The following is a 24676-nucleotide window of genomic DNA, read 5'->3' as shown; positions in this document are numbered from 1 at the left end:
AACCTTTTAAATTTTCAACTAGAGTTAAATGCATGAAATAACAGCTTATTTTTATAAATTTTCTTATTATAACATTGTATTTTCATTTTTTCTTATGAAAATAATATTCTTTTATATTATTTTTTATTAGGACATCGTACATTAAAAAATCTACCAATTATAGCAATGGATAACCTGCTACCTTCTAAACCGGTCAATATTTTTTCTTTTTGTTTGCTTCATTGGTTAAATGAGGTGATGTGTAAGACACATCATTTTGATTACATGGCTAAAATAAAGATAAATTGTGCTCTACGAGTTTTTTAATATTGTTATATTAATGAATAATTCAAACAAATCTAATTAATTTAATATATTTATCCGTCAAGTAATTTTTTTAAACAAATATGATATATTCTTTAAAAGATAAATATTTTTTTGGTAAAGAAAACGTAATTATTTTCTTTTTTCAAAAAAATACCCTTTTTTTAATATTAACGAGATAAATTTTGTTTTATCTAATTTTCTTGATATTGATATATTAATGAATAATTTAGAAATTCTATAATTTATTTAAAACATTTACTAATAATATGTAAAATCAAATTTTTTAAAATATAATATTATAATAAGAAATTTCAAAAAAAAAATCATGTAGACATCCCATTAAATACAATCTCTAGCATATTGCTACATATTCAATGAATCAAACATTAAATAATAAATAAGTTTATAGATATGCTATATTTAGCAATCATCTCCTTTTAATATATTTTTGCTGCCTATCAAATATATATATATATATTATATTTAGTAAAGAATTATTTTTCAGTAACTTATAATATATTGAGATATGCTATATTTAGCAATCATCTCCTTTTAATATATTTTTGCTGCCTATCAAATATATATATATATATTATATTTAGTAAAGAATTATTTTTCAGTAACTTATAATATATTGAGATATGCTATATTTAGCAACAATATATTTTCTAATTATTTAATTTTTTCAAAAATAAAAATAGCATTGTTTTACTTATCAAATCATCTCCGACGGATTTTTCAAAATGTATAACTAAAAGTCAAAATCTCTAATAAAAATTTATGTTCATCTATAACTTCTCTATTTTAAAGATTAATTACAGTATAAATTGTATTATTAAAATATTAAAATCTTCTTTTATACATATAATTTCATGATTTCTCATCGAGAGAAAAAATAGAAAACAATTTATCTTTTATAGGTAATATTTTTGGAGAGCTCTCCAAATTTGAAGAATTCCATTATGGAAAATATGTTGAAGTAAAAATTCTCAAAATCTTCGTTTTGAAAAAGTTGTTGAATATGCTTTGATCTACTTATTTCCAAAATAGTTGGAGGAACATCTTCAACAAATTCTCTAAAAATTTTTCAAAATCAAGAATTAAAAGGTAAAATCTCTAAAAAAATATTACATTTATATGTATTTCTCAATTTTAAAGATTACAATATCAGTTATAATATCAAATAATCCATATGTTTAATAAATATCATGTCTTTCTCACAAACATTTAATTTCCAGATTTCATAATTCGTGAAATATAATTATAAATTATTCTCTCTTATGGTAATCATTTTTATAAAGATTTGTAAATTTTCATTCTTTTTTGCTTTCTTCATTTTGAAAAATCTGTTAAAATAATTTCTTTTATCGAAATCTTTATTTTATATGTTAGAATCCTCTAACTTTTTGCTGAACCTCTCTTACCATAATTATTTATTAGAAATATGTATTTAAATGATTGTTTTTATATAATTTTGGAAATAATTATTTATTTTCTTAAATATGATTATTTTAATCACAGATATTAAAAATAAATTGCGGTAATAATCGGTAAATGCTTGGTAATTTTATATTCAAAGGAAAGAAGCAAAAAGGAAGGTTCCCATCACTAAATAAAGTCAAACAATGGCGGACGCCATGAATCTGGACTTCTTCTACCTTCTTTCTTTGAACCCATCCCCCCTTTCTAAGCACCATCTCAGTCGCCAATCATTCTTTAATTCAACTCCATCTTCTATAAGTACGATCTTCCATTTTCATCCACACCCACCAAAAAAACATCTGATAAGGAATTGGGATCAACTTACCAGCTGAAAATCGGTGGTGTATTGAGTGTTAAATATATATATATATAATCATGTCAAGTTGTATTGATAAAAGCATCACAATCCGAGAAGTATGGTCTGATAATTTAGAATCCGAGTTTGATTTGATCCGATCCATCATCGATCAATACCCTTACATCTCCATGGACACAGAGTTCCCTGGCGTTGTATACCGTCAACCGTTGGAGCCTGGCAGATCTTACAGAAATCGCTGGCCATCGGAACACTACAAGCTTCTTAAGTCAAACGTTGACGTTTTGAACCTTATCCAGCTCGGTCTCACCTTCACCGACTCTTCCGGCAACCTTCCATCCATCGATGGGACCCACCAACGCTTCATCTGGCAATTCAATTTCAACGATTTTGATCTAGCGCGTGATGCCTACGCGCCGGAATCGATTGATTTGTTGAAACGTCAAGGGATTGATTTTGATCGGAACCGAACCGATGGGATCGATTCAGCCAAATTCGCCGAGTTGATGATGTCATCCGGTCTGGTTTGTAATGAAGAGGTTACCTGGGTGACGTTTCACAGCGCGTATGATTTCGGGTACTTGTTGAAGATCCTCACACGCCGCCGTCTGCCGGGAGGATTGCCGGAGTTTTTGGAGACATTGAAGGCGTTCTTTGGGGACAACGTGTACGACGTGAAGCACTTGATGAAGTTTTGCCGGAACGGTTTGTACGGGGGTTTGGACCGGGTGGCGAGTCTTTTAGAGGTGAACCGGGTTGCTGGGAAGTGCCATCAAGCCGGTTCAGATAGCTTGTTGACGTGGCACGCCTTTCAAAAGATGAGGGACGTGTACTTCGTGGACGTTGGGCCGGAAAATTACGCCGGCGTCTTGTACGGCTTAGACGTTTGTTGAATTTGTAGTTAAATTGGGAAATTAGTTATTCAAATTAAATTCATTTTTATTAGCGTACGTGTAGATACCCATCTATAAATTCGTTCTGATCGTGAAAAACAAAATCTTATAAATTAAGAGGAGAATGACATTTACTTTTAGAATAACACATTGTAACCATTTTATTGCAGCAAATTACCATCCACAGATCTCTACAGACTTGCTAACAATAACACATTGTAACCATAATTGGATCCAACAACACCTGGGAAACTCAAGGACTAACCACATCACCAAAATACACACATTACATTACACTAGCGTCGGGAGATGAGAACCATAGTTTTATAGCCATACATTTTAACACAAGACCCGTTTACGGAGCCTTATAACAAACTTCTCCATCACATATCCACCCCTCGTTAGCTTTCTCCGTCTCCGTCTCCGTCTCTGTCTCCTTTTTCCCATTACTTTCTTTGAGAGCGCATTCGGTATGAAGATCGAAGTTACATTCTTCACAACTATAAGCCCAAATCTTTCCATCTTTGTCGCACTCATCACATGTATACCCTTGTGATCGAGTGAGAACAAGCTCGTGCTCTTCGTGTAGCTCATGCTTCACTTTGTTGGGCCATCCTTTTGCCATTTCAGCATATTCAGCTTCGATCTCTGCCATACGTTCATCCGTGAACGGGAATGCCTCAGCACCATGAAGCATGATTAGTCCTCTAGCCTCTGTTGTGATCGTCTTTCCAGTTGGTCCTAACGCTGCCAACAACGGTATGCCGTTGACTTTGAAGACGCGGCTCAGTGACTGTTTCCTCTTATCACCGAATGGAAGTGACAGCCATGGCATGGTAGCATAGTACTCCTCGTATGAAGCTTGGTCTCTGTCACTGGAGATGAAGATCACTTCAAACGCATCATGTTTAGCCTTGATCTCATGATATGTTTCAACAAGTTTTGGAGTGAAAGCCCGGCATGGTGGGCACCAGTGAGCAGAGAAGTACAGCAGGGTGTATTTACCGACCAGATCAGATACAGGGATCTGCAAAAACGACCCCACATCAGTGACAAAGCGATGAAACGTAACTCCCCAAAGACCAAAAGCAGGCTACCAAATTACCTCCAAATGAATTTAAAACTATGGTGGAAGTTATCGGCAGTCTCCAACTTTGAGCTCATAAGGAGTTCACAGATCTAATTTTTGTATCCATGGAGGACGGACCGTTACAGGAAATACACAGTTTTAAAGGGATTTAACACGAAGGTAAGCATATTCGAGATGAAAGAATATGATAGCGCACCTTCACTCCATCTTTTCCGACTACAAAATCAAGATCTCCCGAGACCAAGACCGATTCAAAAGTTTGTGCTTCCAGTCTGGCCTTCTCTATCTTCTCAAGCTCTGAGAACTTATCAGGCGTAAAAGGGTAGGCATTGGCACCATGTTCTTCAATGGCATCGGCAACATTGGGATGAAGAGTTTTCCCATCCGGACCAATAATGACTAAAGTGGGGAGTGTTGAGAGCTCAAAATACCGAACTAGCTTCTCACATTTCTTGTCTTTGAATGGAAGCGATAACCAAGGCACACCATCAAGCTCTTTCTTGAAGGATTCTTCATCATCATCGAGGGGAATCATTATGATTTCAAAATTCTCTTCTTTTGCTTTCAGTTCGTTGTATGTTTTGACAAGTGTACCAGTAAAATCAGAGGATTTCTTGAACGAAGACAGAGAAAAATACAAACCGACCGTCTTCCCTTCAAGGTTGGTAACAAGTGCCTAATATAAAACATAAATAATGTTTCTGAATCAGATGGATGATCAATCTCATAAAATGATGAAGGTAATGTGGCTTACACTCACCTTGTTGCCATTAGCTGTGATGACAAAGTCACGAGATGGAGACTCAAGGATGGACCTCAAAGACTGATTCCTCCTGGCTTCTTCTTCCTGTTCTTTAATCTCTTTAACCCGTTCTGGAGTAAATGGGTACCCCTCTGCTCCATATTCACTGACGAGCATGACCCCACGATCACTCAAAACTTTCCCATTTTCATCGAGGAAGACAAGATGAGGTATTCCTTTGACCTTAAAACGTCCGTCTAAAGCCTCTCGTGTTTTGGAATCCGTGAATGGAACTGCAAGCCAAGGCATCTTCGAGAAATAGCCATTAAAGGATTCCACGTCTTCGTCAGCTGAGACGAATATAACCTCAAAATCGCCTTTTGCAACAAGTTCATCATATACATCCACTAGATTTGGAGTAAACCTTTGACATGGGGGGCACCAGGATGCAGAAAAATATAAGCCCAACCTTTTTCCTTGTAGAGTGGCAATTGCAACCTTCCAAAATTTGGCAAGAGAACATTCCCTTAGTATGACAAAGAATATTCTACTTCTATCAATACTTATAAACACTAGGTTTATATGTAGGTAGCAAAATGTAACACTTAGCAAACAACAGATCAAAGGCAAAGAGATAAATACACCATATAAACCTACAAAAACGAATGACAAAAGAAGTAAATAGTACATCAACTCATCAAGTAAGCTTCATGCTATATGACAATAATACAAACCAACACAAAATCTCCTTCCAAATTACATTTACAAGCAGTGGAAACAGGAGAACAACAATCAGTCAGGCGGAGGCTGTTGAAGGGATTGCATTTCACTTCTTGTAGATTCAATTTTCTAGATCAACAACCATAGTCACTAAATAAATCAAAATTAATGCAAACCTTAAGGGCTAAGGCAACGAAAAATGTTATCGCCAAACAGTCGGCTTCTATCAACCAAATTCATTTCTTTAGTTGCCAAACTTCTGATCATCATGAAATCAGCAAAATAAGCAAATATCATCTACTTTGGAAGTTTGTAACTAAGCTTTTCTGATACTCCTCCATCTCACCCGTCCACCAATCTAGAGTTATCAACGTCACAAACTCCCAAATTTTCAATGTCAAAATGACTCTTATAGTAGCTTATTATACCATTCCCTTTTTCGGTAACTATTAAGGATCACTATAGTTCAAAATAAGTAGCTTTATAAACATTCAGAGATTGATTTACGTTTCTTTCTTACTTTTCATTCCATGTTACCTTTCATTTTTTATTGCTCTTCTTCACTCCACAGAATCTTAATCTAAGTACAACGAAAAATAAGGAAGCTATCACAGGAAGACCCATTTTTGGTGTTAGTAATCTACCAAGAAGCAAGTAGTACACAGATCCATACACATTCCCTTGGAATCTAAAACTCAACATAACAGCTAATAGTACTAAATCAATGACTTGATTTGTTGGTGATTTCAGTATCATCGATCATTTTGGTGTAGTTGAGATTTGCAAGAGATCGATGGGATTCATAGTTGAACTATAATATAGGCTAGTAGGTGCGGAACGATCGTACAAGCTAACTTAAACCGGAGATCACCATAAAGAAGGGGTCAAGGGGGTCACGCCCATTTGCGTGGTCAAGGGGCAGATCCCTTCAGAAGGGAAGCCTTGACTTTGATGACTAATGACATACTTCCGAAAGCAAATCTTCAGAAGAATAGACAGAGGTCTGCTATGGAGCAACGGTTTTTTTTGGTTTTATCCATTGGTGGTTATTTGGTAACTCTTATCTACTTATTTCCAAATAACTACTTACCTTCCTAAATTTTCTGTTAATTAACTGCTCATACAAGTAGTTTCGATCTCAATTTTGAACACACAAATCATAACAGACCCTGTGTAATGCGAATTTGGATGATCTCAAATTCTCAATACAAATTTCTTAAAATCTTATGCACTTGTGGGTCAAAATATCCTAGATGGAAAGTGCTCCGGTGGATGATCCAAGTTTTATCCAAGCTTGATGTGACTCGAAACCAAGATTTCTAAATAATTGGTCCTCGAACTTATCATCCCAAAGTCAAAGTCTATATGGATTTAACAACAAAATTAACACCAATTTTTTTCATATGAAGCATCAATCGACATTGTTAAACGAATTCTAAAAAGGTTCCCAAATTCATCGCAATTCAATTCAGAAGCTGAAACATAGTGCACTTCACTTTTTCGTTTTTACAGCCTCGACAGTTTTACAAATTTGCCAGATAACCAAATCTCATTAGCACCAACTACTAAGGATTGAGCAATTGAGCCTACATGATGCAGTGTAACACATAACACAACAAACTAAAAACACCAGCTTCTTACTACAACATAACCCAAACAATCTTCTGTTGACAATCGAATCATCACACAGATATCGACAACACATAACATTCCAATCGCTAGCAATTACGATCCAGAAAGAAAAAAAAAAGGAGACTTCGTATTTAACTTCAAGAAAGAAGATAAGTAGATACCTGATCACCGTTGTTCCGAACAAGGTAATCTCTTTCAGATGAGGAAAACAGCGATCGGACATCGTGAACATCAACTTCACCATTTTCCGCCATTGTTAAAGAGTAGTGAGAAAATCTGACTATGCCGAACACGTTATAATTGGGGGTTTTATAAGCGAGTCAGGGGGTTCTAGAAATTCTTGGATAGCAAGGTATCACAGAGCGCGTGAAATATTCGATTCTTTTATTCACAGAGCTGTTAAAAATCTGATAATTAATTGGAATTCTTTTAATAGAATAAATATTCGATTTTAACGCTTTTTTTTGGTTCATTTTAATAAATATTTTTTTTTATCGTGGCTAAAACAAGAAATAAATAAATTATCAGAGCGTTTTTTGTTATTGGCATCATAGTCTTTGGTCTTTTAAAAGATCAGGGGGTTAAATCTCAGCAAAAGTGAAGAAAGTGTATGAATTTATTTGTTGTATTTAATGTACATAAATATTATATACTTCAAAAAAAGATAAATTGTTTATAATCAAACGTATTTTGTTTCGGTTACTTTTTGAATAATGACTTTCAAAATCTTTAGTTTGATGTCTAAAATGTGATATTTCATTTATTTTTTACAAGACAACAATATATTACCAGAAAAAGAGAACAAGGACAGAGAAGGAAACAACAGAAGTCTTCAAGAAGCAGCACCGACCGAAGTCAAAACAGACAACAAAACTGAAAAACCTAGCAAAAACAAAACGTAACAAGAAAGCGTCCAAGAAAACCCCAACGTCTATACCACCGAAAGATATTTGAGGCGAGCCCCGAAAAGCATCAACACAAAGAGCCCAACGGAAAAGACCTCAAAACGATAACGAGTCTGTCTAGAAAACAAAAGGGCACTACCCCGAAAAACCGAAAACAAACGCCAAATAACAACAAACAGCGACGATCCAACAATCGAAAATGCTTACCCATCAAACGTTTGCCCTCCACGCCACTTCGGCCAAGAGAAGGAGAAGTCCTTACAACACATCGAGATCCACTCATCTGGTAATAGTTGAATGTCAAAAAAAAGGATCAGTGAAATGTTATTTTCCAAAGAAAAAATTAAAGAGTTTCGGAAACGTCAAATTAAGTATAGAACAAAATGTGATATCTCGTACATTTGAGTACCTCTTTTATTTAATGACTGGTTAATATCGGTTAGAATATAATTTCACTGACATGATATCAATATTTTTATTTTTTAAAATTTCAATAATAAAAAAATGTCGCATCATAATTTTCCTAAAAAGACCAAACAAACAAAAAGACAAGTGTAACATAATAATGTATCAAATGATCTAAAATTTGTGGAGTGGAATATTTATCGTTGTTATATGAATTAAATTTCGCTACCATCCAGAACATTCCAATTGTACCGTACATGAAGGTAAATTGTAACGTTATATAGCATTCATTTATGTTTAATAATAAAATAAATATTTTAGGTTTATTTAGATGGAGACTCGTGCAATACAACGATATATCTTAATTTTAATGTTTCATTTTATTCATTTTTTTGTGTGTATATAATACAGTTTTATGTGGTTTTAGAAAACGATAATATTTTTTTAATGAAATATAAATTAAAAAAATATTGATATTAGTATTAAATTAATAATTTAAAAGTTCTCGTTTTTCATGTAATTTTTTTAATTTAATTTTTTATTATAATTTAATTTAGATYWRWWAMSAAAWWWWTMWWTTTTKRTTTAATAATATAATTTTTATAAGAATAATAATTAATTATTCTGTTAAAACTCATGATTATTTTAATTTTATTTTAATTATATATATATATATATTTATTTAAAATAAGATATTTATCTTGTATTTGATTATGTTTATCTGCAATTAGTTACACGAATTCAAAAATAGAGCTTTAATAAGTTGTACCTACACATAATTTACTTGTAATATTAAATTTAAGTAATATGCATCAATAAATAGTATTTCATGCATAAAAAATGGTTTTTAAGAATTTTTATCAAATGTTTTATAATATAGTATAGATAATATAATCTTTTTATATATAATTAATTCTTTTATTATAACGTAAGGTTTAAAATAACGAAGTAATTTATTTTAGGTTTAATACTATAATGTTTTTTAATAAAAATAATAATTAAGTATTCTTTTAAAATTTCATAATATCTTAATTATATTTTATATTATTTATATTTAAAATAAGATATTTATCTTGTATATGATTATATTTATCAGTTAGTTATATAAATTCAACAAATAATTTTAAAAAATTGAATTCATACAACACCTACTTGTAATATTGAATTTTAAGTAATATGTATCACACACAGTATTTGACACATTAAAAATGGTTTTTAGAAGACTAACTCAAATAAATAACGTAATCCACATTTTCTTAATTTATTTTATTTCGAACTGTGTTAAATATAAACAAAATTACATAGTTAGATGTGATGATACTTACAATAACTCGATATTACTTATGCACCTAATTCAAATATGATTCTAATTCCAAATTACAATAATTATTTTTTGGTTTTTATATTTTTTTTAAAATCATGGTATCAATTTACGGACTTCATAATAAAACGTGTGTAGATAAACACTTTAATGTTGCTTATAGTCCAAAAGGGAGTAAATGCTCACGGTGGACCACACAAAATTATGTATCATAAATTAAAAATAGCAATTTTTTTATAAAAAAATATTAGATACCAATTAAAAATAAATATTTCAAGGCAATAAATGATGACGTACTCATCATAACGTGTTCAACATGACGTAATAGTACATATATTTTGATTATTAAGATAAATTTTAGTTTTTTTATTGTGTTCTCAAAATTCAGATATATATGAAAAAAAGGAAAAAGAATGAATTAAAAGAGTTAGTTTGATACGAATGAGTCAAGAGGTATGACCCTTTGAATTTTACTACAAAAATTGTTACGGCAAATAACAAATAGTTTTGACCATTTGGATCCACACTTTTTACGTTATATATATATATCTTACAAAACTTGGCAAGTTCAAAAAAATCATCTACGAGTGCATATGAGTTGTGACCCTAAAGGTTGCTATGAAAATGCTATGACATGTTATGACAAATTAAGAGATGGTCACGGCTATTTAGATCACCAAATTTTACAGCATATAGATCTTGAAAAACGAACAGCTTCAAAAAAAAATTTCAATTTGAACTACAAATTAAAAGTTATGGTCTCTAAAATTTACTACGAAAATGGTCACAAAATCATCTTCCTCGCTATCAAGCATGTGTCAAACTGGTATGAAGCACTACTCGAGCACCTTATATGTGAGACAAGGAAAAGAGCCTCGGGAATCGAACAGTGACGGATCACGAAAATTAATGGGGTTAGGGCACGTTGGATGGGACTTTATCAAGTAGGCATCAAACACTATGTAGTGGGGAGACGGAAGAGAGGGATATTCAAACACATCAAAACTAGATAGGTTTCAACTGAGAGGAAGATTTGAAGACGTAAAGATTACTTCCGTAATCATAATGAATGAAATGAATCAAGTGCATATCAAACTCAAATCCCAAATCCATCAAAACCCATTGAAAGGCATCAAGATCGTATCAAGAAGGCATGCTATTAAACAACCGGGTCTAATGTGTTAGAAAAACGACAATCCAATTATTGTGCATATTTTGGACATTTAGAGTAGTATTAAGAGCATACAATGTTGTTTTTTTCATATGGTTTTAAGAGATCTTTCAAAAGTGAAAAAAATCCACCTTTCAATATGGTGGCAGCTTTTTTGCCGGAGGTTTTTCATGAGTTTTTTTTCCGCTATAGGACGTAACTGCATAACTTATTTATAGTTTTTTGTATTTAATCAGTTTTAACATTGTAAAAGTTTTGTATTTAATCAACTTTATTTATTAATATAATTAAAGTAATTAATTTAATAAATAAATAATGTAAAATAAATACATAATTAAAGTAATAATATTTTCTTGCTATAAATAAGTACGTATTTTTATAAATTTTAATATATTGATTTTTATAAATAAGAATAAAAATGATATAAATTTAAAATGATGGGACCATGAAAAATTTGAAAATTCTATGAAGAAACTTAAGTGAGATTTTTATCATAATAAAGAATCTGTTTGAGACCTCTTCCTTAAAGGATTTCAAACAGATTTTTTATAATTTTTTTGAAATAGAAAATAAAAAACTGAAAACATTGGGATAAATGGTAACATTATGTATTTTTTGGAACACATTATTCACGTCTAAAAGGAACCAATCACTGGATAAGAATGGAAGTGGGTGAGTCAATGGATGGGAAAGCCTTACGCAGAATTTATGGTCATCCAACAGAAAATCGAATATCTAGGGGAAATTACGTTTCAAATAAATGTTATATTCATTTAAACTGTTTTTTTAATCATTTTTTTTAAGTTTACTTAAATGTCGTTATATACACAATATTATGGAACTGGTTGAAAGACAATATTATCTCCACGTTTCTGATTTAGTATTACATATATATCATATGCGATGGAATAATAGTATCACATATGATTTTATTATAGTAAAAAAAGTGTTCTTGTATTCTCATAAAATAAAAGTATTCTCATTTGAACCTTTTTATATATGGGTGGAAAATATACAACCTTTTTCAAAAGAGAATTACTTTATCACATATATATATATATATTAAACAAAGTTAATTATAAATATTAATTGTTAGACTTGCAAACACACTTGCAGCAAGTTGCAGATAAAAAAAAATTGCAATAAGACCTCTAACAATTGCGCAGGTCAATGCCATTGTTGCACCCTCTTGTAAGGTCTATTTTCTAATGTAGTTTTTATTCACATTATTTTACAATTTTTATTTATATAAAGAAATATCCAATTTACGATTTTAAAAAAATAATGTTCTAAATTATATATATATATATATATATATATATATACATACATACATACATATATCAATAATTGATCGTTGACGAGATATTGGGCAAGTTACTAATCCCGAGCTAATATTGTTTACAAATTTCCATCCATGTCGTTTATTAAAAATTGCAGTTTTTGTCACTATCGTTTATAATTCTTTACTATTCTCGTTTCCAATATAACAATGTCAAATTCTACGTCTAAGTATGAAAAATTAAAATAACAATAAATTGTAAGCCATCAGAATTAATAATGTGTTCTCCAATCTGGAGAGGAGAAAAAGGAAAAGGAACAGATGGAAAATAAAAATTTATTTATTTATGTGAGAAAAGAAACGAAAAATGCTTTTTTTTTTACAAATATATCATTTATACTGCAAGGCTGCATATTTTTAATAAAAATTTAAATTGTTTTAATTTATTTCCTTTCTTTTCCTCACCTTTCCTCTCACACGTAAAAAAAAAGTTTTAGGAGAAAACTTATTATTATTTTCCTTTCGTTTCCTTTTCTTTCTTTCATATATAAAAAGTTTCGAGAACAAGAGTTTTTTTTTTACTTTCTTCTGGTTTCTCTCTCTTTCCTTTCCTTCGTAAAAAATACTTCGAGAACACAGTGCAAACCAACAATAAGTTTAGATCATAAAAACAAAAACGACAACAAAATAATAGACCATATGAATGAAAATCGTAATATCAAAACCAGAAGGACGGAAATAGAAATTTTCAACAATATGTTAGATGTTTATTGTTTTTAAACCATATTGCCATGCATATAAGGGTCGTGTTTTTTTTTTTTTGTGCTTTGCAGAAAAACGATGTTTTTTTAGTATGTGTATTAAGTTACGACTCAACCACTGGTATATGTAGGCAGGTGATCAAACATTTGGATCCGTGGAAAAGGGGGGAAAGCTCTCCGTTCCTGGTTCTCCTGTAGCTGGATCCTATTTAACAAACATCACCACAAGTTCACCACTCCCACCCATGGGCGGGGACCTACCATGGTGGTTACAGTGGCAACGTGCCACCGTATTATTTTTCGTCGAAGGGTAAAAAAAATGTAGGTTCATGAAAAGTGTAACCGTATTAATCTGTTGTGTGCCACCATATGTATTTTGAAACTACAATGAGAACAAGTTTTATTTGGTAGAGTTGGTTTGCAAGACTTTTATTCCACTCAAGACCCCAATTTTCAAATCTTATTAGTGTCGTTTTCTTAGTCAAATAGTGCCACCGATTGAAAAAAAAAATTAGTATATTTGTTTCTTATAGTCAACCGGTGTCACTGTTTGAAAATTTTTCACTATAGTTTTTTTTCTTATAGTCAAATGGTGCCACCGTTTGGAAAAAAATTCTGGGTCCGTCCCTGCTCTCACCCAGGGTATTATCTATCAACCAGAAGAGTTTATAACCAAATACAAATCATGTGCATCGTCATCAATACTAAGATATATTACAAGACCAACAAGTTTATTCGAGATCAATCTTTTGACATTAAAAAAGTAATATTTATTATTAAGTCAATTGATTAGGTCAATTATATCCCTTTGAAACCATACAAACACATTTTAGAATTAATAAATACTGTTTACTGAATACTGTGAATTGATTTTCGTTATAAGGAAACATAAATGTTCAACACTGTGTTCCATTCTGTATAGTTTTTAAGAACAAAAAAAAGAGGGTGCTACTATATTTACCGATTATGTAAGGTTCAAATTTACGAAAACACCAAGATTCAAGTTTGTTGGGTGCGTTTGGTATCAACCAGACGAGAGTAAAAGAGTCAGGGTAAAAGAATTATAGAAGATTTTTGAGTTTTAATGAATATTTTAATGATTTATCAATTTTGTCGTATATGTTATATCCCTAATTTATTTCTACGTATTTTTGTGGACAAAAAAATGCATTTTTATCTCACTTAGTCCCGTGATGACTCGATCTACTGTTATATTAGACGCATGACAATAAGTTTCTGCTCTATCATTCTTATATCAAATACACGAAAATATTTTGAATTTTTTTTGACGTTAATCATGGGTGTCTGGATCAGCTTGTGTGCACCTTAACTAATCGGCCTTGAAGAACAATCAAGAAAATCCTCGATGGCCTTGCAGACTTGAACGGTGATTTTTAAGAAAAATCCTAAAAAATTCAAATCTTATTATCAGTTGAGTTAACTCATATAAACGCATTATATAAATGTGTGATTGGTCAATCAAGTACGTTGATGAAATGATTTAAATATTAAAATTAAATAATTATCTATTTAAAGTGAAAATAATCAGATAAATTTATACTTAGATTTTATGAAGGAAAAAAACTCTATCGCGTTATTCACATATGATTATTTTAATTTTAAATTCAATTAAAATACTACGAGGGGGAAAGAAAAAGAAAAAGAAAAAGAGGAAGCTAAAAAAATGCGAAAGAAAATTCTGGTCTCCTTTGCCCCGGTCATCTCAACCTTCACTCCTACGTTTGTCCGAAACTCATCAACCACGGCTTCTTTTTTCTCTCCGCCATTGGACTCTTACTTCCAACCCAATTCTCGAGACAGGGTTTACGCCTGTAATAAAGACATTGAAGCTCTTATGAAATATGGATCAATTGAATCTGCACTCAAACTGTTCGACGGAATGCCTATACGAGATGTAATTACATGGAACATACTTATTTCCGGGTGTAAGCGTAATGGGTTTCCAAGAGAAGCCTTATACTACTATGGTCAAATGGTTTCGCAAGGATTTGTCGAGAGTTCATCTACGTTTTCGACTGTTTTGGGTATATATAGTGATGAAGGGTTATATCAGGAAGGACTTCAAGTTCACAGCAGGGTGGTTGTTCTTGGTTTGAGTTTGAATGTGTATGTGGGAAGTGCATTGATTGATCTTTACATGAGCATGGGTCTTGTCAATTTTGCTTTGAGATTGTTTGGTGATTTACCCGAGAGGAATGTTGCAACATGGAATCAGTTACTAAGAGGTTTTAGTGAATTTGGAATATCACACAAGTTGGAATTGTATTTTAGGATGAAAAGGGAAGGTGTTGTGCCTAATCCGCTCACATTTTGTTATTTGATTCGAGGGTTAGGCAAAGATAGGTTTGTTAACGAAGGTAAAGAGCTGCATTCTTATGCAATTAAGGTGGGATGGGCCGAATCAGACGTGTTTGTTTCGAATGCTTTGGTGGATTTTTATAGTGCCTGTGGGAGCCTAACCGATGCCAAGAGATCATTTCAAGTTATTCCATCCGAAGACGTGATATCTTGGAATTCTTTAGTTTCTATCTATGCATATAATGGGCTTGCAAGCAATGCTCTTGAGATATTTTCTATGATGCAAGTATGGGGAAAGAAGCCATCCATTCGTTCGTTTGTGGGAATGTTGAATTTGTCTAGCGGGAATTTAAATATTCTCCTGGGGAAACAGGTCCATTGTTTTGTCTTGAAACTGGGGTTTGACCATGGCAATAGTTACATTCAATCTGCTTTGATTAATATGTACGGAAAATGTGGTGAAATAGAGAGTTCAGTATTGATATACAAAAATGTTCCCAGAAGAACGCTCGAGGTATGCAATTCCTTGATGACATCATTCGCATGGTGTGGCATTGTTGAAGATGTGATTGAATTGTTCGGTTTGATGGTTGATGAAGCCATTGGGTTTGATGAAGTTAGTCTATCAACCACAGTCAATGCAATGTCAAAGTCATCTTGTGCTAGCTTGACAAGCTGTAAGTTGTTGCATAATTGTGCTGTGAAATCAGGTTTTGAACTCAATCTTGCAGTTTCTTGTTCTCTAATCAACAGTTATTCAAGACATGGACATGTAAAATCGTGTTGTCAAGTTTTCGAACAGCTTTCTTCACCAAATGTTATCTGTTTTACATCAATCATAAGTGCACACTCCAGAAACAGAATGGGAATCGAATGCCTCAAATTGCTTGAAGCAATGATTACCGAGGGTCTGAAACCAGATAAAGTGACATTCTTATGTGTTTTAATTGCTTGCAACTACTCAGGAATGGTTCAAGAGGGAAAGATGGTGTTTGACTCAATGAAGACTGTACATGGCATTGACCCTGATAGGCAACATTTTGCTTGCATGGTTGACCTTCTTGGGCGCACAGGCTTACTTGAAGAAGCCGAAAGTTTGCTAAAACAAGCACAATTTAGCGGTGACTCTCTCATTTGGAGTTCATTGTTGCGCCATTGTAGGGCCCACCAAAATGAAACAATAGGAAGGAGAATCGCACAAATAGTAACAAAGCTTGAGCCTGAGAACCCTTCAGTTTGGTTACAAGCTTCAAACGTCATTGAAAATTGGCAAGAAATATGCAATGAGAAATACTTATAGTTTAACTGATGTTAACAATAGCACCTGGCAAGAAAAGTGGTGGTGGTTAAATGTGGGATCTAAATGGAAATACTGCTTTTTATCCTAACAAGACGGGGCCTTTAGGACATACTGTGTTCTATTACATTCTCTAAGATGGTCAAAAGAAGAAACTTCAAAGTATATTAATCTAATGACATTCTGCTAGACGCGGGCCAATATAATAGACACTTTCCGACATGTGGATGGTAGTGCTGAACTAAACAAATGTTTGATGAGTGAAGCAAAGGTTTCCACACAATGCATAGTCTTACACTTGAAGTGTTGGGCATGTGGAAAATATTGCACCTTCATGTACTTTAAAGCCAAGATAGATTTATTACCCTCAAAACTGACCCTTTTAGCACTAATCTATATATCTGTATCTATATTATATATAACTTAATATCTCATGTCATATTTTATCTATAAACATCAAGTACTATTCAGAAGCTGATAGAACCCATAAATCATGAGCAAGATCCTCTTCATTTCTTTTCTTGCTCTGTCATTGGTTTATGGAGCTGTGGAAAGCAGTTTGTCTGACTCCTCTGACATGCATAAGGTTAAGAGTAAAGAAATAGAACACGATGAAGTAGAGTTGTGGGACTTACCATCATGGTCAAGTGAACGTGGTATCAAGGTTCTCATGAATGTTGATAGCTTTGGTGCAGTTGGAGATGGAGTTTCTGATGACACAAAGGTGAATATGCTGATCTTTTTCAATGAGTATATTCTTTGACTGTAATCCACTATGTTGACCTGCTGCATTATTGGTTTAGCAGTTCGTCGAGGATATTCACTCTGTTTTCTCTATGTTATGTAATAGGCCTTCGAAAATGCATGGAAGCAAGCATGCTCTACAGCAGAAGCGGTACTTTTGGTTCCTCCAGATCGCACTTATCTTGTTAATGCAACAAGATTTAAAGGACCTTGTGCTGAAAACTTAATTGTTCAGGTAATCTCCACCATTGCATTTCTTTCATAATAATCCCATATGTGATCTGTCCATGAACATTGCAACAATTTCTTTTATGGGATATTTATATTCAAGTGCTAGAGGGCATTTAAGACATTTGACAGATAGTTAAAGTTTCATTTGTGTCCAGTTACACATGACAAAATAGATAACATGAGCATTGAGCTTTCATGTTGTTTTCAGTTGCATTCCTGGAAGAAGAAAAAAGGACCTACCAATTGAATGCCTAAGTTATCACATGAATATGATTGACAACATTTGAATCTGATACCAAAAGGGTCTTTGGCCTAGCTGTATGTGAGTCTTTGGCCTCTTAGGAGGTCAAGGGTTCAAACCTCACCAAAGGTGCGGAGGGTGTGTGAGTTTATTTGTTCTATTTTCCGTATATAAATATTATATACTTAAAAAAGAAACATTTGAATCTGATTGAGGAGATATCAAAAAGCTAAATGTTCAATGGTTTGTAGTTTATTATTCATTCATGATCAGCGACATTTTTTAGTTCATTTTGATATGAGCATGTTGTATTTGATATTGTCTATAGATTACAATTGCATCTAATCAAACGATCTAACAACTGGATACAGATTGATGGAACAATTGTAGCACCAGATGACCCCAAAAAGTGGGATCCTAGAAACCCTCGGAATTGGCTCTACTTTTCTAATCTCAAGGGAGTCCTTTTCCAAGGACATGGAATTATCGATGGATCAGGCAAGAAATGGTGGGCTGCTTCTTGCAAAAAGAACAAGACAAATGTAAAAATCTTGGTATTTCACATATGTCCGACTTAACCAGTAAATAACATATTAACACGCCTTTTTTCCTTTTCTTTTTGGGTCCTCTACAGCCTTGTGTCGGAGCTCCCACGGTAAGAAATTGACTTTTCGTTTAGATCTTATTGAACTTCAGGCAAACTAATAAACATTATGAATGGAAACAGGCATTAACAATTGATCAAAGCTCATCTATAGAGGTGAATGGCCTTACTATCCAGAACAGCCAACAGATGCACTTTGCTATCTCGCGATCTCAATCTGTTCGCATCTTCAATGTCGTAGTCTCTGCTCCTGAAGACAGTCCAAACACTGATGGAATCCATCTTACTGCATCAACAAATGTAGTCATTCAGAACAGTAAAATTGGAACAGGTTCTTCATTTATTTTGTTTTTTGTATCTAAATTCTTGTTCGTCTTCAAGGAAGCACCTTCAGATCGAATTCCATTATAATTACTCTGTTAAAAAAGGTACATTTTGACTTCGAGGTCAAGCATACCACTTTTCAAGTTTATATCACAATAAACTTTATGGAATATGGAATATGGAATATAACCAAAGGGCCTTTGGCCTAGCGGTATCGTAGTCCTTGGCTTTCTAGGAGGTCAGGGGTTCAAACCTCACCATAGGTGAGGAGGGTGTGTGAGTTTATTTGTTGCATTTGCCGTATATAAATATTATATACTTCAAAAAAAAAAAAAAAAAAACTTTATGGAATATACTGCATCTGTTTAAAAAAGTTTGAAGTTAAATTTCTAATAAAACCATGACATTTTTGGATTTGGCAAGTAATCAATTTTACCTCAGAAGTCAAAATGTACCTTCTCTTTATAACTAAATGAGTATGCCCTTCCAGTATGGCACCCGAAAGTGCGTTTTTATTAAGATGTTGCAAATTTTCTCTCATGTGATAAATTGCTATCCAAGTTTTGTATCGACTTTGGCTTTGCATTGCAAAGAACCCCACTTTCTTGCTATAATGCAAAAAAGCATTACACTTCGCAAGAAAGAGAGGTTTTGGACGAATAGTGTCTTGTATGATCGTCATCTTGTATTTACATTTCTAGAACTTATCCTGAGTGGGATGTACTGAGTTCTTTAGTTTGGTCTGGTTTATTTCTTGAATTTGTCCATATTCTGCAAAAGTAGTGTTTTCTTGTATTTTCTCAAAGAAAGATGGTTTTGCAACAACTCGAGTACAATCATCGTGACTCATCTAGTTTTGGATGCGATACTTAGGTGACGATTGCATCTCAATCGTGAGTGGTTGCTCTAACATCAAGATGAAGACGATATATTGTGGGCCTGGTCATGGAATCAGGTGTTTTTCTATATTGTTAATTAGTTTTCCGGAAACAATATTTAGTGATTAGTAGACAAGCACCAAAAACTCATCCCCATAATTTTGCTCATTTTTGGTTGTACCAGTATCGGAAGCCTGGGAAAAGACAACTCTACAGGCTTTGTCACAGCAGTAGTCCTGGATACAGCATTCCTCAGAGGCACCACAAATGGCCTCAGGATTAAGACATGGCAGGTACTTCTTTCGTTCTTAGGAAACATACATATGTTCGTTGGACATTTTTTGGCGCTGGTTATATGGGAATTTTAGGTGATTGTGGTTCTTGAAACAAACCTAGAGAATGTTACATCTATGGCATAGATTTCTGTTGCAGGCACCATGTTAGATGCTATTGTCCTGTGAAATTTGCAACATCTATTTTTCTAGCAACTTTTCAATCTAAATTTACTTATTCGCCGAGAAAAATGATAAATTTTTATTTGGGTCTACAAGAATCCATTATCTTGTCACTATTTGAGGGCATTTAAGGTATTTGATCTAATAGTTAACCTTGCGGTTTTTATGGGGAGGAAGAGTTTTTAGTTTCAGAAGATTCAATGAGTTCTGTCTCGAGTCCATGAAACCACCTCTCTAAATTCAGACACCAAGGCCGAATAGATTCTTTTTTAATGGAACTTACACTTGCTAACTTGTTTCTGGCACAGGGCGGATCTGGTTACGTTAGAGCTGTAAGCTACCAGAACGTTAGAATGGACGATGTGGCCAACCCCATCATTATCGATCAATTCTATTGCGATTCACCTAAAAGTTGTCGGAATCAGGTATACTCCCATTCTGTTTACCCTTTAATCTAACTATAACTCTAAACTGAGTTTTCCAAAAATAACCCTCCAACGGCTAGTTTTTAAGGGCAAGTTAGTAAAATAACATTGAAAAACAAAAAGGTCAAAGAAAAAACAAAAAGCGGCTATATTGTCTTAATGGGGCTTTTCCGGGCCGGTCCGGGCCTGGGCTCTTTGAACCTCCAATAACTAGGTTGAGGCGGGCTTTTTCAGGATTTTGACCAGGGTCAGGCTTGGGACCAAAAGCTGGGTTTTTCCAGGTCTTTTCGGGCCAGGACTGGGACAAAAATCTGGCCTGATCGGGACTGGGCTTCATGCTCACGCCATTTTTGTGCATCTCTAGACTAAAGCGCTATCAAGTATCAACTAATAGACACTTAAATATATGAGACCTCATCTAAATTGTATGGAACAACGATGTAGTTAATATGATTGTGAAGATCTAAGTACGTTATTGATATATCTCTTCATTTAAGTATCTAATAGAAATAAGATGAACGTTTAATGATCATTTTATTCATTTTGTGGTCTTACAAAGAAGAAAAACACTTGTTGTCGAAGATACAATCATCTTTTTTCTATTTACAGACATCGGCTGTAGAGATAAGCCAAATTATATATCAGAACATCAGCGGCACGTCAAAGAGTCCAAAGGCAATGAGGTTTGCGTGCAGCGACACAGTTCCCTGCAACCACATCGTTCTCAATAACATCAACTTAGCCAGAAACGATGGAAAACCAGCTGAAACTTTCTGCAATTCCGCTAACGGCTTTAACTATGGCTATGTTCAACCGTCTGCCGATTGTTTGACACCCTCTAACGACGTGTCGTTCATCAAACCACCCAAAGAAAATGAAGTCGAGCAAGATTACTTGATTCACAATGAACTTTAGTTTGTTTCCTTGATTCCTAGTTATTCTAGAGATCGCCTCGAGATAGTATTTGAACATTATCCGAGCATTCTAGTGTCGTGTGAGCGTATCGGGTATTTATTTCGAGTTTTACCGAGTATACATAGATCTTATATGGAACGTAATGTTTTAGCCTTGATTTCATGATTATAATATTTTAGAATTTTCAAGAATCTTAATTTTAAAACGTTATTGTTTATTTTAATTTGTAGGACTTTTAATCAGATAACAGTAAAGAAATAACTGTAATATTATAACGGGCCCGACAGGCCTGTCCGAATTCTTTTTATTGCCCGAGCCTATCCATTAACTTTAGCGGTCCAATCAGAACCCATCCATTTTTTCTAGAATGATTGTCTAAGCCCACTTTTCTAACGAAGTAGACGAATCGAGTTCAGCTAAGCGTACCGTACATAAACAACATGATTCATGCATTCAAAGTGCGTTTCTAACACGAATCTTATGTTGTAAAAGTAAAGCTGTGTAATTAACGTAAGAAAAGCAAAAACAAAGTGTTCATGAACATATCCATAAATACACGACTTTCCATAAGTTAATTATGAACAATACCAAGTTAATTGTTTGCGTAAAACAATATCTAAACCATGACCACAAACAATTGATGATTAATTAACAAGATAAAACAAAGCCATTAACAGTAAATAATAATACTCAAAATGCATCTGGTCTAACGGTATCATAGTCTTTGGTTTTCTAGGAGGTCAGAGGTTCAAACCTCACCAAATGTGAGGATAATGTATAAGTTTATTTGTTGCATTTTTCGTATATAAATATTATATACTTAAAAAAAAAAACAGTAAATAATAATAGTATTCCAATTAGTCGATTCGGGTCTATACGTTTTATGAGTATAAATAGTCTACTGTGAACGAAAGGAATGATGTTTATAGACACAAAATTCAGTTACGAATAACATACAAGACAAAAATGCATGACAAGATAAGATATATACCTAAAGACAATATATTTTAAAATGCAAATGTAGACTAATACAGATAATGATGCGCATCATGTCTTTTCGACAAGACTTTCATCGTCACGGCTTACGAATGATGGCACGGGTTCGACCACTTCGATTTATCTAAGTGCAATGAAAGTCGGCAATTCTTGGTCACAAGGACATCATATGTTATACTCTTTGTTACCCATTTTTCTATTTCGAGAAAACTTGGTAATTGGCTTTTAGTCGCTAAACAACAACTCTAAGATCAAATGAATTCAGATAAATCATGAGAATGACTTATCAGGTATATATTACAACAATATAAATTAAAAAAATTAAGATATCTATAACAATTTTAAATTCATAATATCTTATACTATATTATAAAACATTTAAGACAGTCTCAAAATTCATTTTTATGCATCAAATATTGTTTATTGATGCATATTGCTTAAAATTCAAGATTACAGATAAATGATGTATGAGTATAACTTTTTAAAGTTGTATACTTGAATTCATGTAATTAAATGATAAATATAATCAAATACAAGATAAACATTTCATTTTAAATATAAAGAAACTAAAATATAGTTAGGATAAACATTGAATTCTAAATTATTTTACAATAAAAAATTAAATTAAACAAATTATACAAAAAACAAAAATTATTAAATTGTTAATTTGATATTAATATCAATATATTTTTTTAATTTTTACGAAGTTTTCAAATTTATATTTTATTCAAACATAAAAATATTATCGCATTCTCAAAATTACATAAAACCGTATCAAAAAATCGATAAAAAATAAAAAAATAAAATAAAACATTAAAATCAAGACATATCGCGTTGCATTACACAAGTATACTTTTAGTAAGATATAGTATATTCGCTCGTGATGTAATTTCTATAGTAGCTTATTGTTTATGTCATATTTTTTTATACAAACATGTCATATTTTCTTTCGTCTTTCGGTTTTCCATCTTGGCATGATTTGTGAACGTATGTAAAGGTTTAGGTGGCGTTTGTTTTTTAAGAGGTGCTGAAGTCTGAAGTCTGATTTCACTTCTAATTTTTAAGAGGTGGTGTTGAAGTCTGAAATCTGAATCAGTCAGACTGTTTGTTTTTGTATACCGACAAACGTCTGAAGTCTGAAATCTGAATCAATAATTTGCTTTTGTAACCAACAAAACATATCAATATGTGTAATTTCTGATTTCACTTCTGTTTGTGTTCCCAAGGTTACCTTAATTCTTCTTTCTCCTCCAGATCAAGCCTTCCATCTTCAATCTCCACCCTCATCCCACCACCATCAACCACCGTCCACCACCACTCCTTTAAAATCCAACGTCCAAATCCACCTCTAAAATTGAAGCAAATATCCATCATGATGAAAACTACAGTGACGAAAACTACATGGACAAAAATACCTTGATTCACGAGGATAAAGGTGCACAACTACTGGTTTGCACATGAACAAAAACACACAGTGGCGAAAACCCATAGGGAAGAAAACCCGTCTGATTTGGGTTGATTTGAAGCCACCAGAGGCGATGGAGGGTGAACTCGATCGATTGAGACAATGAGGAGGGTGAAGTCGATCGAATAATGAAGTAGAAATCGGTTCTCTGGATAATTTTCAGGATTAAGAGGAAAATAAGTGACTAGGCTATCACTTAATTTTTAAGAGGAAAATAAGTGATAAGTGGCTCTGAAAGAAAAAGAAAAACAAACAGTCTGAATTGCCTTATGTCTGACCAAATCAGACATAAGTGATAAAATAAGAGCTTTTTAAAAAAAACAAACACCGCCTTAATATGTTTTTTCATGTGAATATTTGATCTCCCTTACAATCATGCCACTAAGTTTCACCTAATTACCACAATGTCACCGCGAGATGGAGCCTTTGTGCAAACCCTCATTTCGTAACGAGGGACTGATTCCAACTCTTTTAGTTGGTCAATGGCAGAGTTTTGGGTCAAACCCAAAAATTAAATATCACTGTATGTTTTTCCTATATGACCCAAAACTTACAGTGATATTCTCGTTTGCATGGACCACTTGTTTCCCGTAACGTACGAAGAACAAAGTATCCGACTGATATTATGATCATGAACCAAACTATTATGATCGCTCGACCCCACCAAACAAACGTATTAATTGATAACCCTTGCTTTGCCTATTTAAACACCAATTCAATCCTCATTTTTATTTCTATAAACAACTACTTGTAAAC

At 33.2% G+C, this 24676-nt stretch overlaps 4 protein-coding genes across 4 annotated transcripts; 3 read left to right on the top strand and 1 right to left on the bottom strand.

Annotated features, from left to right (window-relative positions):
- The first annotated feature begins 2070 nt into the window (after window positions 1-2070).
- Window positions 2071-3110, top strand: LOC112527231 (probable CCR4-associated factor 1 homolog 11). Its single transcript, XM_025137716.1, has one exon. The coding sequence runs from the start codon at window positions 2164-2166 to the stop codon at window positions 2995-2997; it is 834 nt and encodes a 277-aa protein (XP_024993484.1). The 5' UTR covers window positions 2071-2163; the 3' UTR covers window positions 2998-3110.
- Window positions 3111-3132: 22 nt separating this feature from the next.
- LOC112527230 (probable nucleoredoxin 1) lies at window positions 3133-7477 on the bottom strand. The gene is made up of 4 exons (XM_025137715.1): window positions 7343-7477; window positions 4848-5327; window positions 4284-4763; window positions 3133-4024 (listed from the first exon to the last, which is right to left on the bottom strand). The coding sequence occupies exons 1-4, from the start codon at window positions 7433-7435 to the stop codon at window positions 3353-3355; spliced, it is 1725 nt and encodes a 574-aa protein (XP_024993483.1). The 5' UTR covers window positions 7436-7477; the 3' UTR covers window positions 3133-3352.
- A 7233-nt stretch (window positions 7478-14710) lies between these two features.
- On the top strand, window positions 14711-16786 carry LOC112528414 (pentatricopeptide repeat-containing protein At2g13600). Its single transcript, XM_025139436.1, has one exon. The coding sequence runs from the start codon at window positions 14711-14713 to the stop codon at window positions 16643-16645; it is 1935 nt and encodes a 644-aa protein (XP_024995204.1). The 3' UTR covers window positions 16646-16786.
- Window positions 16787-16945: 159 nt separating this feature from the next.
- Window positions 16946-21615, top strand: LOC112528053 (probable polygalacturonase At1g80170). The gene is made up of 9 exons (XM_025138953.1): window positions 16946-17366; window positions 17493-17621; window positions 18230-18400; window positions 18493-18513; window positions 18586-18793; window positions 19660-19741; window positions 19849-19957; window positions 20428-20544; window positions 21154-21615. The coding sequence occupies exons 1-9, from the start codon at window positions 17136-17138 to the stop codon at window positions 21457-21459; spliced, it is 1374 nt and encodes a 457-aa protein (XP_024994721.1). The 5' UTR covers window positions 16946-17135; the 3' UTR covers window positions 21460-21615.
- The last annotated feature ends 3061 nt before the right edge of the window (window positions 21616-24676 follow it).

Source organism: Cynara cardunculus (assembly GCF_001531365.2).
Source record: "Cynara cardunculus var. scolymus isolate 2C chromosome LG 15, CcrdV1, whole genome shotgun sequence".
Taxonomy (NCBI): domain Eukaryota; kingdom Viridiplantae; phylum Streptophyta; class Magnoliopsida; order Asterales; family Asteraceae; genus Cynara; species Cynara cardunculus.
The sequence above is the reverse complement of the archived record's forward strand: the minus strand, read 5'-3'. Positions and strand labels throughout refer to the sequence as shown.

Coding starts and splice junctions, on each gene's coding strand:
- LOC112527231 (XM_025137716.1), top strand. CDS start 2,164: ATGTCAAGTTGTATTGATAAAAGCATCACAATCCGAGAAGTATGGTCT.
- LOC112527230 (XM_025137715.1), bottom strand. CDS start 7,435: ATGGCGGAAAATGGTGAAGTTGATGTTCACGATGTCCGATCGCTGTTT. Junction 4,764..4,847: donor TCACAGCTAATGGCAACAAG/GTGAGTGTAAGC, acceptor GTTTTATATTAG/GCACTTGTTACCAACCTTGA. Junction 4,025..4,283: donor TCGGAAAAGATGGAGTGAAG/GTGCGCTATCAT, acceptor TCGTTTTTGCAG/ATCCCTGTATCTGATCTGGT.
- LOC112528414 (XM_025139436.1), top strand. CDS start 14,711: ATGCGAAAGAAAATTCTGGTCTCCTTTGCCCCGGTCATCTCAACCTTC.
- LOC112528053 (XM_025138953.1), top strand. CDS start 17,136: ATGAGCAAGATCCTCTTCATTTCTTTTCTTGCTCTGTCATTGGTTTAT. Junction 18,794..19,659: donor GAACAGTAAAATTGGAACAG/GTTCTTCATTTA, acceptor TGCGATACTTAG/GTGACGATTGCATCTCAATC. Junction 19,958..20,427: donor TCAGGATTAAGACATGGCAG/GTACTTCTTTCG, acceptor TTTCTGGCACAG/GGCGGATCTGGTTACGTTAG.